The sequence below is a fragment of the Malania oleifera genome, chromosome 6 (assembly GCF_029873635.1).
Source record: "Malania oleifera isolate guangnan ecotype guangnan chromosome 6, ASM2987363v1, whole genome shotgun sequence".
Classification (NCBI taxonomy): Eukaryota; Viridiplantae; Streptophyta; class Magnoliopsida; order Santalales; family Ximeniaceae; genus Malania; species Malania oleifera.
The window spans coordinates 1,134,221-1,149,309 of record NC_080422.1 but is presented as its reverse complement, the minus strand read 5'-3'; the positions used below and the strand labels follow the sequence as shown (position 1 = coordinate 1,149,309).

Below are 15,089 nucleotides of genomic sequence, written 5' to 3'. Positions count from 1 at the left end.
CTACATCTACCCAAAAATTCTTAGGCAATTTTGCATGTAGTCTCGTACTCCTAACTTTCTCAAGCAAGATCCTACTTATCCTTTCAGTCACCCCATTCTATTATGGAGTTGACAATTCCCTCAGACCTACAAAAGCTTAGAAACTCATTAAACTTATATTCTAGCTCATTATCTGACCTAAGACACTTCACTGATTTTCATGTTTATTTCTTAACCTTTGCCTTCCACTGCTTAAATTTGGAGAATATCTCTAACTTTTCCTTCATAAAGTAACCCAAAGCTTCTTAAAGTAATCATCAATGAAACTAACAAAATACTAAACTCCATTCCTAATAGGTACCCTTATAGGCCCTCAAACATCACTATGAACCAAATTCAAAATACCTCTACTCTTTTGGGAAGACAGCTTAAACTTTGTCTACCCAAAACACAATACTTGTAAAAATCAACTTTAAACTCCTTCAACCCTTTCAGTAATCTTCTCTTATAGATTTCCAACTACCCCGCTCACTCATGTCCCAAGCACATATGTCAGAGCTTAGTGTCAACCGTGTTAATATTCAACAATTGTACCATCTATTAGTCGATACAGATTGTTATCAACTCATTGACCCTTCATGACAACCATAAAATCCTTTGACACCTTTATGATCCACTATAGGAGTTACTGGAAGCCTATATAGAATCTTTTGCTACCAACTTTTTTTTTTTTTTTTTGTAAGATATAAAACAATAAAACCAAGTCTTAAGTCCCACTTTATGGGGCCGACTATATAAATCATTTTTCGTTAAGTTATGTGATCATGGACCATTTCTTTTAATAAATTCAAGGATATTAAATTCTTACTCACTATTTCCTTCAAAGTTATTTTACATCTACCCCTACCCCTTTTACTGCCCCTCACAATAACTAACGCACACTTCCTTACTAACACACTATGTTGCCTACATTGCAAGTGTCCATACCATCTGAATCATCCCTCCCTTATCTTATCTTCTATAAGAGCTACACTTCACTTAACTTACCACGAATATATTCATTCCTTAATTTATCTTTTAGTGTTTAACTACTCTTAAATCAAAACATTCTCATCTCGACAACTTTTACTTTTCAGATATTCTATTTCTTCGTCACTCAACAATCTCATCCATATAGCATAACTAGTCTTATAGTCATCCTGTAAAACTTCCTTTTTAATCTCAATGGTATTCTACGATCATAAAACACACTTAAAACACTTTGCCATTTTATCAAACCTACTTGAACTCTATGCCTCACTTCATTTTCTCCTTCAACTTGCATAATAGACCCAAGGTCCCAATTCTTTTTATCTATTTTATCAAAGTTCAATGCTCTAGGCCAAGTGCTTATCATCAAATACATAATTCCCCTTCTCAACTAATTAAAGAAGTTAAATTCGGGGAGGCTAAATTATAAATTTATCTTGACTTTGCATTTCAATTGCGGTTGGCATCAGGAGCCTAAGAAACTTCATTACACAAATAAGTGTACACGTCATCCAACATAAAAATTATCACTACACAATCATATGCCAAAAGCAATTATCCTCTTACTTCTAGACTGACAACCTTCTATGCAAATCCAGATGTGTATCATACAAACAAACAAAAAATTAATTTCTAGATTTCAAATCTCATTCACAAAATGCCATTTTTAACAATCTCCAATGACTTCTTAAGCAAAATAACAATGAATTTTTCATAATTCTCAATATAATAAGTCATGCCATGCCATGCCACCATATATTTGCCTCAAAATTCTATCTTAGACATTCCAAAAACGGACGAGTTTCAATCAAAACCTAGCAGCCACAAAGCCTCTTGGACTTCAAAATAAGCTTCAAAACATCTACATAACAAGCCAACTCACATTGTCCACCCCAACTTCACTTCTAATAGCATCAATCTCCTAAACTCCCTCGCATGAACAACCAAATAGAATAAAAATGATCACTCCTATGTATCCTATGACCTTAAATCAAATGTAGTTTACTTTTTTTCGCCTTCAGCTGGAGTTGAAATACACTCTCAATCCCTCCCTATATTGTACCTCACTGAATAGCAAAACCAGTTGAGAACCAACCAAACGTGCATCCTTCAATCACGACAGCATCCAAATAAAATGTCAAAATGAGGCCGGTAATCTGCAGAAGCTCTCAACCCTCGTCACCAAACTTGCTTGGTGCTGCTGGGGCACCTCCACAGAACCGACTACCTCACTTCCTTTTAATGTGTAAGTAACCACCTTGCTATCTAGAATCTAGATCCTCAAAAGAAAGAATTTTCTAGTATAATGGGAACACTGGAGCAGCAAAATCTGATCAAGACTCATCAACTCCCAGAAATAAAAAGATTAGACTGTTCTACGCAAAGTTCAAACAATTAAAGTGGTACACTAAACCCAGAGGGCAGACTTACCACACTAGGAAAATTCAATGGCACTATAGTAATTTAGTCACTACTTGGAAGGGAAGGAAAAAAAAAAAAAAACACTTATCAGGCAGCCTTGTAGACTTTTTTTTTTTTTTTATTTGGAAACGTAAAGCCCCTCCATCTGGAATCTTGTATATATGTTTGACCAACGGAATGATGCCATGATCCAAATCAAAGAGTCTCTGAGAAGCAGAGAATCTCATATTTCACAATGTGCACTTCCAACATTCAAACAGGCCCTAGTGCTCGATATGCCCCCTGGAAAATGCAAACAAAAATTTTAATGAGAAATCTGAGTGTTGAATTTCATGATTATTTAGGACATTAAAAGACAGCACAACCAAGCCCAACCAAGCCTAATACAGCTACTTGTTAGAGAAAATGAATTCTCAATTTTTAGGAACTGTGATGATCTAAACTTCCATCCTTACTCATTTTAATTTTCTTAACAGAAAAGCAAGGTGAAGCAAAATTTAGAAATGAGCATTTCACAATTAACCATTCACTATACCACTTTATCCAAAAAAATAAAACAAAAAACAAAACTATAATAAGAAGAAAAAAGGGGGGAGCTTTCCCATCAGGACCAAGCTTATTGCGTGAATGCATTGGAACACTTCAGAGACTTCAACTTGTCACGCAATCCCAGAACAGTTCTGTTAAAGCTTGATATACATTGTTGGCCCACAACCTAATAGCTTACTATTTAGATAATGTGGTAATCTAACATGGTATTAGAGCCAAGTTACCAGGAGGTACTGGGGTCTTATCCTGTTGCCCGCATTTATTGTGTGGTGTTTAAAAAATTATTGTGTTCCCTATTAGGGGTGTTATTTCCCATGTGTTTATCTCTCCACGTGCTATTGTGTTATACATGCAAGAGCTTAAACTTTTAGTTAAAGTGGTTGTCTAACATCGTATCAGAGTTGGTTACCAAAAGGTTCTAGGTTCTAATTTTGTTGCCTGCATTCATCATGTGGTTTTAAAATAATTATTATACTCCCTGTAATGGATGTTATCTACCATGTGTTTATCTCTCCACATGCTATTGGGCTACACACGTAGGGGAGTGATAAAGCTTGATATACATTGTTTGCCCACAACCTAATAGCTTACCATTTAGATAATGTGGTAATCTAACATGGAATTAGAGCCAAGTTACCAGGAGGTACTAGGGTCTTATCCTGTTGCCCGCATTTATTGTGTGGTGTTTAAAAAATTATTGTATTCCCTATTAGGGGTGTTATTTCCCATGTGTTTATTTCTCCACGTGCTATTGTGTTATACATGCAAGAGCTTAAACTTTTAGTTAAAGTGGTGTCTAACATCGTATCAGAGTTGGTTACCAAAAGGTTCTAGGTTCTAATTTTGTTGCCTGCATTCATCATGTGGTTTTAAAATAATTATTATACTCCCTGTAATGGATGTTATCTACCATGTGTTTATCTCTCCACATGCTATTGGGCTACACACGTAGGGGAGTGATAAAGCTTGATATACATTGTTTGCCCACAACCTAATAGCTTAAGCTTATAGGTAAAGTGGTAATCTAACAAATCCATTCAGGTATATTAACAAATTTTTTTAATCCAAGTTAAGATGAAAATAACATATAATACTAAATGTAGTAGTAACCTACATCGTATCTTGAAGTTCACTTACATCATTACTTAAATAACTTTGAAAATGCATCACATCAAAATCATAACAGAATCCAATGAGTAAATAGCTTGATACATCATTAAACAGGTTTTACGCTAAAGGCCAAAGTTTCATAAGAATGTTATTGTGGGAGTGGCGGATTAAAAAAAAAAAAAAAGAGGCAATACTCCAATTTTGCCAATATGAAAGGTGTGCAATTTTAGAATCATGTACCAAAGATACAATTCAGCAGTTCAAAGAAAATTGAGAGGCAATACTCAATTTTGCCAATATGAAAGGTGTGCAATTTTAGAATCATGTACCAAAGATACAATCCAGCAGTTCAAAGAAAATTGAGATTCGGCTTCAATAATCAATGAGTAATGAAGACATTAAAAAGAAGGTTTTGAGAATGCACCTAAAAACTAAGGAGCAAACATGATTAGAAATTTTAGCAAATATGATTACAGTTCTAAATAGCTAAACCCTAAACAAATGTTAGAGATTGGCTAAACCCCAATCTCTCAAATGTTAGAGATTGGGACTTTCATGCTAGAGGTATCACATTTTATCTCAACAGGGGTTGAGGAGGGGTATGAGATAGGAGATGGACGACCTCTCATAGTGTAGCCTAGGCTTAGGCTGCTTCTTCTTCTTCTTCTTATCACCTCAGTAGCTAAAAAATTTTTCTACATAAAAATGAATATAAATACAAAGAAAATGCAAAAGGTAATATAAAATCTACCGAAAATAGAATTAATATATATACAGAAAAAAGTAAATATACTTTTTGAAGGGCAGTGCAGAGGATGAATAACATACCCGTCAAGGCAACAAAGCATGTTGAGCTCAGTGCAAGACGGTCACAAATGTCCCATCTTGTATCAACGTACTGTATGTCCTCTGGTAATGAGAACCATGGCCTTGGTAAATGCAAATATCATGGAATATTACAGAAGTCAGGTAGTCAGACCCTTATGGATTTATCACACTGGAAATTCTTTTGACTTGTAGCTGCAGCAACAAAAAATATAAAACGTGAAACATAAAAAAATAAAAATAAAAGCCAAAACTAAAAATACAGAACAGCTTAGATTAAATAATAAGCCAAATAAGAGCAATAATGGTTATATTTTCCATAGCTTTGAGTTAGAATAAACAAGAGGCACTGGAATTAGTACAATCTCAAGAAATTCATGCCCCAATATGTCAATACAGATTAACTAATAAATGAATGGAAATGATGGAGACTGTTCTCTAAAGATTTCATACAAAATCCAACCTTTGCATAATTTTTTATTCTTCTTCCAAATCCCCTTTTGGACAAACCCCTGGCCGAATCAAACACCATCATCAAAACCAGACCCTAAAAACTCAACATGAACCCTATCTTTATAGCCATCACCATCATGATTTTGTTTGTCTCTTGATCTCACTGGAAACACAACCCCCATGGCCAACTGTATCAACCCATTTGATCACCAGCAAAAAATCCCCGACACCCCCCCCCCCCCCCGCCCCCCCAAAAAAAAAAGGGAAAAAATACACATGCAAACCTTAAATATTGGGATGGATCAAGACAGTGCTAGTGTCGACGCGTCATTTCAGCAAATCACTTCTCACTGACAATCAGACCTGACATCGCAGAAGCTCATTCCTGTTCGTGATCTTGAACGAAAGAAAACAGCACAACTGAGAGGGGAGATGATTGATCACTGCTACTTTCTTCTCTAAGAAATGTTGCTGTTGATGGAAGCCATAGACACTGCCATGGAGAGAGAGAGTTAGATTGGAGATAAGGTGGGAAGATAGAGGAGCTGAAGAGAGCAAGCAGTAGAGAAAGACAGATTTGTCGTTTGTACGTCAACATGACGGCAAAATTGACATCCCTGTGAAGATGAGGAAGATAACAACAACAAAACCAAACCTTAGTCCCACTAAATGGGGTTGGCTATATGAATCCTTTTCTGCCAATTTATGCAATCATGGACCATTTCTTTTGATAAATTCAAGGATATTAAATCTTTACTCACTATCTCCTCCCAAGTTATTTTAGGTCTACCCCTACCCCTTCTACTGTCTCCCACAATAACTATATCACTCTTCCTCACAAGTGCACTACAAGACCTACATTGCAAGTGTCCATACCATCTAAGTCATTCCTCCTCTCTTATCTAATCTTCTATGGGAGTTACACCTAACTTACCACGAATATGTTCATTCCTTAATTTATCTTTCAATGTTATACCACTCATCCATCTAAGCATTCTCATCTCAGCAACTTTTACTTTTTGGATATTATGTTTCTTTGTCACCCAACATTCTGATCCATATAGCATAGCTGGTCTTATAGCTGTCCTATAAAACTTTCCTTTCAATTTTAAGGGTATACGATCACATAGCACACTTGAAGCACTTCTCCATTTTAACCAACCTGTTTTAACTCTATGCATTACATCATCTTCAATTTCTCCTTCAACTTGCATAATAGATCCAAGGTATCAAAATCTATAAGTGCTATTTATTTTTTCATCATCAAGTTTAACTTTATCTCCAATATTCCTCCTATCATTACTAAAATTACATTTCATATATTCTGTTTTATTTCTACTTATCCTAAAGCTTCTAGATTCCAAAGCTTCTCTCCATAATTCTAACTCAGCCTCTACTCCGTCCCTAATTTCGTCAATTAATACAATATCATCTGCAAACAACATACACCATGGAATGGAACCTCCTTTTGAATACTCTTAGTCAATTGGTCCATCACTAAAGCAAAAAGATAAGGACTCAAAGCAAATCCTTGATGTACACCTATGACAAATGGAAATTCTCTAATTTTTCCAACTATAGTCTTTACACTAGTCATTACTCCATCGTACATATCCTTAATAACATCAGCATACCAACAACATACACCTTTTTTTTCTAAAACCCACCATAGAACTTCCCTAGGTATCCTATCATATGCTTTCTAAAGGTCAATAAATATCATATGCAAGTCCCTCTTCTTTTTCCTAAACTTTTTCATTAATCTTCTTAAAAGATAAATAACTTCTATAGTAGATCTCAAAACCAAATTGATTTTCTGAGATCTTTGTTTCTAACCTTAATCTTTGTTCAACTACCATTTCTCATAATTTCATCGTATGACTCATAAGTTTAATTATTTTTGTATATAGGTATTAAAGTATTTTTCCTCCATTCATCTGGCATTTTCTTAGTTTTTACAATTGTATTAAATAAATTAGTTAACCATATAATTCCGTTATCACCCAAGCATTTTCAAACTTCAATTGGGATGTTATCTGGACCCATAGCTTTCCCATTTTTCATCTTTTTTAGTGCAAACTTAAATTCCTTAACTCTAATTTTGCGAATAAATTTTATATTTTTAGTCTTTTCCGCATTTGACAATTCTAAGTTTAAGTCTTCTATTTGGTTTTCGTTAAACAACTTACTAAAGTAACTTCACCATCTTTCTTTAATATCTTCGTCCTTAACCAAGACAATATCATCCTCACTTTTTATACATTTTACATTTCCTAAGTCCTTACTCTTCCTTTCTCTAACTTTAGTAAGTTTAAATATATCTCTTTCCCCTTCTTTTGTACCTAATCTATCATACAAACTATTAAATGATCTATATTTAGCTTCACTAATGGCACTTTTTGCATATTTTCTTGCTTCCTTATATTTTTCAAAGTTATCTCTGTTTCTACATTTTTGTCACGTTTTATACCAAATTTCTTTTGTCTTTATGATTTTTTGTATATCTTTATCCCACCACCAACTCTCTTTGCTATTCGAGAATCTTCCCCTTGATTCACCTAAAATCTCTTTTACTATCTTTTTAATATAACTAGCTAATCTATTCCAAAGAGTATTTGTATCTATCACATCCTCTAAGGTCCAATCCCAATCTTTTATCATTTTATCTTTAAATTTTATTATATTTTGTCCTTTTAGGTTCCATCATCTAGTTCTCCTACACTGGTTTATTTTATCCTTTTTCTTCCATTTTTTAATACATATATCTAACACTAAGACTCTATATTGTGTGGTTAGACTTTCACCTAAAATAACTTTACAATCCTTGCATGATAAACAATCTACCCTCCTAGTTAAAAAAAATTTATTTTACTTCTATTTTGTCCACTTTTAAAGGTTATTAAGTATTCTTCTCTTTTCTTAAAGCAAGTATTCATTATACTAAAATCATATGACACAGCAAAGTCTAAGATCATCTCCCCAGACTCATTTTTGTCTCCATATCCATATCCTCTATGTATCCTCTCATAATTTTTATCATCTCTTCTAACATGTCCATTCAGATCTCCTCCAATAAATATTTTCTCAGTCCCTGGTATGTCTTGTATAATACTATCCATATCTTCCCAAAATTGTCTCTTAAGATTTTCTGCTAAGCCAACTTGACGAGCATAAGCACTAATGATATTTATTATCTCTTGTCCTAATACCATCTTGATTTTTATAATTCTATCCCTTACTCTAGTTACATCCACAACGCTATCTTTTAAATTTTTATCTATAATAATGTCTACTTCATTCTTATGTTTTTCTTTTCTAGTGTACCAAAGTTTAAATCCTGATTTATCGATTTCTTTAGCTTTCTCCCCCACCCACTTAGTTTATTGAAAGCAAATTATATTAATTCTTCTTCCAATCATTGTATCCACAATTTCCATGTTTTTACCCATAAGTGTCCCTATATTCCAAGTTGCTAATCTAATCCTAGTTTCTTGAACTAACGTTTTTACCTGTCCACGTCCGAAATGATGCAAGAACTCTCGCATATTTGACACCGTACCTAGGCGCCAACACGGCACGTCGCTTCGGGAGGACAACCTAGCCCACCCTCGCCCACTTTTCGCTATATTGGGGTGGTTCAAGTGCAACGCGTCGCTCGTAGGAGACGCCCCAGCAAATATTCGGTAAGGATTCATATCATAGTGATCTGACAAATTTTATGTTGGCTGTCAGCTACCTAACGCAACCCTCCTCCTTAACCCGGGCTTGGGACCGGCTGTGTGTGAAAAAATTAGGACATTAAGTGCATCACAGGCGGAGTACAAGACAAAAAGGAAAGCAGAAACAGCAAAGGTGGTGGGAATGGCTTTAGCTCACACAACTATATGAGTGCATATTTATGCTTGCATTTTTTTCTTGGACAGCTTCTGATTACACAATTGGAGGTCTGGCATTGTTCGTATATGGATGGTTGGATTGTGATTCTGCATTTGAAAGATGTGGCGATACCCTGAGCAACAGCAAGATAAGGAACATTAAAAATATGGATCACAGAAAATATAAATTCCGAGGTTTTTTTTTTTTTGCCATGCCTCCAAGCTTACCAATTAGATAAGAAACATTTTAATTAATTTCAAAGTAGATGTTGAAATTCATGTAGGCTTACCAATTAAACAGGACCAAATGCTTCATTGACTCCAATAATAAAAAGTTTTGAGATAATCTGCAAAAACCCCTGCATTTCAATAGGGTAGATGAATTATTATTAATGGATATTGTTTTCTAATTTCTTATCTTACCAGACATAAGCACAAATAATTGATCAAGTTTCCTAATGCCATATGAGAAGTCTCATTGCCAAAGCTTTCTTATTTTAATGGCAGATTAGGAGCAGTGTTAGAAGTCTCATTTTAGATGTTCAAACCCTTCAGTATTGAGATTAAATACCGACAGAGAGTCATAACTACATATATATTCCTTTTTTCAGCAAAAAATTATAAATTGATTGCTATCTGCATTACAGACTTCTCTGTTGTCAACAGGAAAAATAATAATAAGTTCAACCAAAATAAAATTAAACAATCCTAGATATAGAATGGCTAAGATGATGTAAGTATGTAACTAAGGTGCTTTCATTTCCAATCTACTCATTCATCCAGGTACACCTCAAACCCACATTACAGTGTTCACGACTAAAGACCCAGATTACCCAATATGGTGTTGGATGAAGTTTAGCAGGGATTTAAGCTTTTCTGCTAACTCCCAAATTAGGAAAATCCCTTTCTCTCACCTTAAAGCCATACATAAAGATATGAATGTAGCTGCAGCAAGTGTCGAGCATATGTAAATCTCTAAGTTTCAAAGGGAGCACCAGAAAGTGGTATTAACGATTATATTTAAGAATGAACCTTGTTACATTAAAAAATGAAGAGTAGTCCAAGCATAAATCAAAGAATAAGGAAAAAAAAAAATTGATGCTAATAAGACAGTTGTTTTGCTTTTTTTTTTTTTTTTTTTTAGCAAATGGATATTATTCTATAGAAAAAAACAGGAACAGAACAAAAGGTTTTACAAACTCAGGGCATGGTTTTGAAAAACTGCCACTATACGTTATTTAGGTACACGAACTAAGCTCCTCGGCAGCTAAAAGCAGAGCTGGCACCAGATATCACAAGAATTTATTGTGATGTTACACAAAAGTGAGAATGAAATACCCTTAATACAATAAGCTGATATAATACCACACTCTAAATCAATCATCAACCAAATAAAAAACATAGTTAGACAAAAGCCAAACTATGTATTAATTATTCAAATGAATGGATCATGGGAAAATAAAACTATTTAATTTTGATATACATTGTTAGCCCACAACCTAACAGCTAAATCTTTTAGGTAAAGTGGTAATCTAACATGGTATCAAATTTGGTTACCAGGAGGTTCTGAGTTCTAGTCTTGTTGCCCGCGTTTATTATGTGATGTTTAAAAGAAATTATTATATTCCCTGTAATGGGTGTTATCAATCTCGTGTGTATCTCTCCACGTGCTGTCGGGTTGCACATGCAGTGAAATGTTAAAGCTTGATATACATGGTTGGCCCACAACCTAACAGCTCAAGTTTTTAGGTAAAGTGGTAGTCTAACAAAAACAAAAGGAACAAAAGAACAAAACAGACACATGGGCTTAATTTCAACTTAGCCAGCCCAGTAAAGAGACAGAAATGCAGGCCATTAAAGTCCAAATGGCCCAATACTGCTGATAATATGCTGAGAAGAAGCATCAAAGACATTTTTAATCAGGATGGGTAGCTAAGAAGCACAGACGAACCAATAGTACACCGAACAGTATTAAATGGAATACAAGCCCCTGGGCTATATTTGGGTACTCCTAGTCCCATTAGTTATGATTTATGGGTGGTTGGCAGTTGGCACCTTCATTGTTTCGTCTCCAACCTATTTTTTGTGGTATCTCACTTGGTAGGCAATTCAGAAGAATTCAAAACAGCCTTCAGCTCCTAACACAATTTTTTATGTTGGGAGATTTCAAAGATTAAAACAGATCAGACCGTTAAAGTCACAGCCACAATAGCCTTCACCACGTCAAGTAATCCTAAGTAACCGCAGCATGGCGTTTAGAAAATGATGACTGCACAAAGGTTTAATGACTCATAAGATATTATTATATATCACACGCACAGATATACATACACACATACATCCACTGAAGTATTTTTACTGCAATATTAAACATCATTTATACTTGGTGCATGTGCAATTGCAATGAAACAAATCATAGGAATTTTTTAAGAAGGAAGCCTTGCAGTATTAACTTTGCTGTACACTAGACACATTCAGCCTCAACTTTAAACGCTGGCACAAAAAAAAAATGTGATACATCACATTAGATTTGGTACTTACATGTGACATAAGAGCAAGGTTTGACTCCAAGAAGGATCTGATAATACAGCAACTGATCAACAAAACAGTCATGTGTCATGATTCTGTAATTTGGATGGACTGAAAAATTCCTGATATAAATTAAAACCCTCTTGCCATTTGGAGTACTGCCTCTTCAACAATTTGTATGATTTCAATTCTGCTGGTCCAGGTTTCAAAGGCATGCACTCAAACTTCAAAGTTACTGGGCACAGCTCATCAAACAGTTCTTGCTCATCCATTTCCATTGTGCCACTGGGAACACGAGACTTAGACAATTTTGAAATTAAGGTAGAATATCTCTCATCTTTGTGAGCAGAATTTCCCTTATCCAACATAACAGCTTGACGGCAGAGGAGAAAAGGCTTCTCCCTTTGACAGTCAACCCATGCCTCTTCTCTATCTTCAGCAAGAGAGACAGCATGGTCATTCTGAAGCACATGTCCCAAATAGGGAACAGCCATTTCACTGGCTGCCACCATGACTTCATTACATTGGGTGTTAAGTTCCCTTTCAGATGAAAATCTGTCCACTTTCTCTTCTAACTCTGAGGAGCCATCTTTATGAACCTCATGAAGCGTAAGTAGAACAGGAAGTGGTAGTACAGGACCAACAACAGCATTACCACGTGGTATTTTAAGCGACCACTTATTACTGCGGTGTGAAGGCTTCCTTAAGAAGAAAGGAGGCAACTGGGGTTGGTCTGGAATGGCTAAAAATTCCAAAGATACCTCCTTCTTGTCCACAAGAACTTCAAGGAATTCCGAGTAGCTGGAAAAAGCCAAATGCAAAAGATCCATAGGTAAGTCTGTCCATAGTTTCCTCAATGCAACCTCATGTATGCTTGTTGGCAAGCTGACGTCCCTAAAAGCATCAGGAGGTGCAGGAGAGGATCTTGACTGAATGAACCCACAAGTATTGAATTTCTCACATATAAGTTCATGGAAATCTGCACTAAAAGACTCCTTTTCCAAGTGACTCTTGCAATGCTTTTTCATGTTCAAAACCAGCATTTTGGCAAGATTACCATTCAAATATCCATTGAGATAGTCAAGTTTCACGTACTTGAATCTCCTGGGAAATTTATACTCCTCATCATCCAAGGAAGATAGAAGAGTATCCACAAATGGGAATGATGATTCTTTTTGGCCTTCTTCAAACTTCTTCTTAAGTTTCCATGAGGCACAGTATCTTTGTAATTCAAGCCTCCCTGAAGACATCAACCTAACTAGTGTGAACCCTCCAAAACTATCCGGCTCAAACAGTAATGCAGAGAGATCTTCATTAAGGATGCCAAAGCCCATAACTATCTCTTTCTTTTGGTGCCAATCAATCCATGCAGGAAGTGCATCTTTGGATAAATCTTCTCTCAAAAGACAACTTCCACAAGAACAATCATTACCTGATAATGAAAGATCTGATGGGATCTCCCACGCAGAAAGGGATTTTGACAATTTTGGAATTTTTGAAACAATAGACCTTCTTAGAACCGAAGAAGAAGGCCCATAGCAAAAGAGACTGAATTCACAAGTCCAAAATGATCCCACTATAATGCAAAAACCAGATTCAGAAGCATGCCTATATTCATCATCCCTCGAGCAAGCTCTTAGTTTAGACAATCTAAACACATCAATAAAGCATGGACTCTTAAGATCATGAGCCCATTGCAACACTGGCGTCATTGGCTTCCGGATATCACAAAAAAGGAGCCGGTGTTTAGAAGCCACACAGTAATAGAAACCATCAGGAGCTGCCCTTGAAAAGGCGACAAATCGATCCTTTTCTATGGAACCAATCAGACCTAATATCTCAATTGTCATCAAGCAGCTGACTTCGAATTCTTCACACCTGAAATCAACTATGAAGACAGCATCCGAACGAGCAACAATCAAAATTTTCGGATGCCAACTAAATTCGCAGCTCAACCATATATTTTCATCCAAATTATTGAAATTATTCCATGAAACTCTCAATCTAGTCCCTTTCAGTTTTGCATTCAAATAATTGATTTCCGAACAAGAACTCAGATCAAACAAGAACAATTCACCACTTTCTAACAAAACAACACTCTGCTCTGGCAAATGCGGACTCCAACAAGCATGTGCAATGCCACAACTTTTAAAGGCACTAATACCCAAATACTCTAAAACCGGTTTCTCTGCATCCAACCTGTACTGTTTAAGCCTAACATTAAACCAATGCACAGAATACATTGTACAAGCCATCAAATGCCCAACCAAATCAGAATTACCTAAACACCCAAAAACCGATTCAGCAAATGGGTTAACCGATATCCTCGTGATCCGGTGATTGAACTTTTTATTCGCCAGGAAAAAATCACCATCGTCGCCAACCTGGGCTTCCAACTTCGAGCCTTGCACCTTCAACGGGATGTACCCGACTTGATCGGAGTTCTCACCGACAGGGAAAAAAGCAATAACGACGTTGTTGGGGCAGTGGAGCAGCTGTAGGCGGTTGTGAGCGAAATGGGAGGAGATGGAGGGATAGTTGGGGCCGAAGGCAGCAGCGACAGCGGAGCATAGAGAGGGGGGGAGAGAAGAAGAGGCGTCGAAGGTTTGGAGGAATCGGGAGAGGGAGAGGTGCGGGGGAGGAAGGAGAGAAGGGGATAGAGATGGGGAGGAGAAGAGCGGGGTGATGGTTTTGGGAGAGGGGTTGAAGAAGAGAGGACCCAAATTTGCAGCGGAGCCTCCAAGGACGGGTGAGGCTTTGATGACGGAGGAAACCGGCCACAGCGCCCTCCACTCTTCGGAGAACTCCATACCAGCCGGGTTAGGGAAGAGGCGGGGCCGAAGGGTTTTTGCGGGGGGGTTCAAGGTTTAGGCGCGTTTGACTCGGGCATGAGGCTTCGAAGACGGAGGAGACCGACCGGCCACGTGAGAATCCGCATCAAACCGCCTACAATTTAAATGTGAAATTGATTTCAGAGATTGAAAATTAATCTTATACGTTTAATTAAAAAATATAATTGTAGTCAAATATATATATATATATATATATATATATATATGCAAAAATATTCACATACATCGTAATAACAATATATTTGTATTCGATAGATAATTTTTTTAACAATAAAATAAAATTTCATGTTAGGATAAAAATGTTGAATTTTGTAAATGATATCTGCACTAATTTCTTGGTTTTGAAATTTATATTTATTAAATCATACTTATAATTTAACATTTAATTAGTTATGTTATAATTCAATTCATATATTGTCAATATATATTATTTAAATAGTAGTTTATAGGATTCAATATTTTAATA

The 15,089-nt window shown here is 36.0% G+C and overlaps 1 protein-coding gene across 6 annotated transcripts; it reads right to left on the bottom strand.

Moving 5' to 3' along the window:
- Positions 1-2,359: 2,359 nt before the first annotated feature.
- LOC131158811 (uncharacterized) lies at positions 2,360-14,623 on the bottom strand. 6 transcript variants are annotated; one of them, XM_058113699.1, is made up of 7 exons: positions 11,784-14,623; positions 9,533-9,601; positions 9,244-9,376; positions 8,877-9,142; positions 5,652-5,860; positions 4,918-5,109; positions 2,360-2,712 (listed from the first exon to the last, which is right to left on the bottom strand). In XM_058113699.1, the coding sequence occupies exon 1, from the start codon at positions 14,579-14,581 to the stop codon at positions 11,852-11,854; it is 2,730 nt and encodes a 909-aa protein (XP_057969682.1). In that variant the 5' UTR covers positions 14,582-14,623; the 3' UTR covers positions 2,360-2,712; positions 4,918-5,109; positions 5,652-5,860; positions 8,877-9,142; positions 9,244-9,376; positions 9,533-9,601; positions 11,784-11,851. The 6 variants fall into 6 exon arrangements, with proteins under 6 accessions (XP_057969682.1, XP_057969683.1, XP_057969681.1 ...); XM_058113700.1 differs by having other exon boundaries at positions 8,927-9,142; positions 11,784-14,621; XM_058113698.1 differs by lacking the exon at positions 8,877-9,142 and having other exon boundaries at positions 9,249-9,376.
- Positions 14,624-15,089: the final 466 nt, after the last annotated feature.

Coding starts and splice junctions, on each gene's coding strand:
- LOC131158811 (XM_058113699.1), bottom strand. CDS start 14,581: ATGGAGTTCTCCGAAGAGTGGAGGGCGCTGTGGCCGGTTTCCTCCGTC.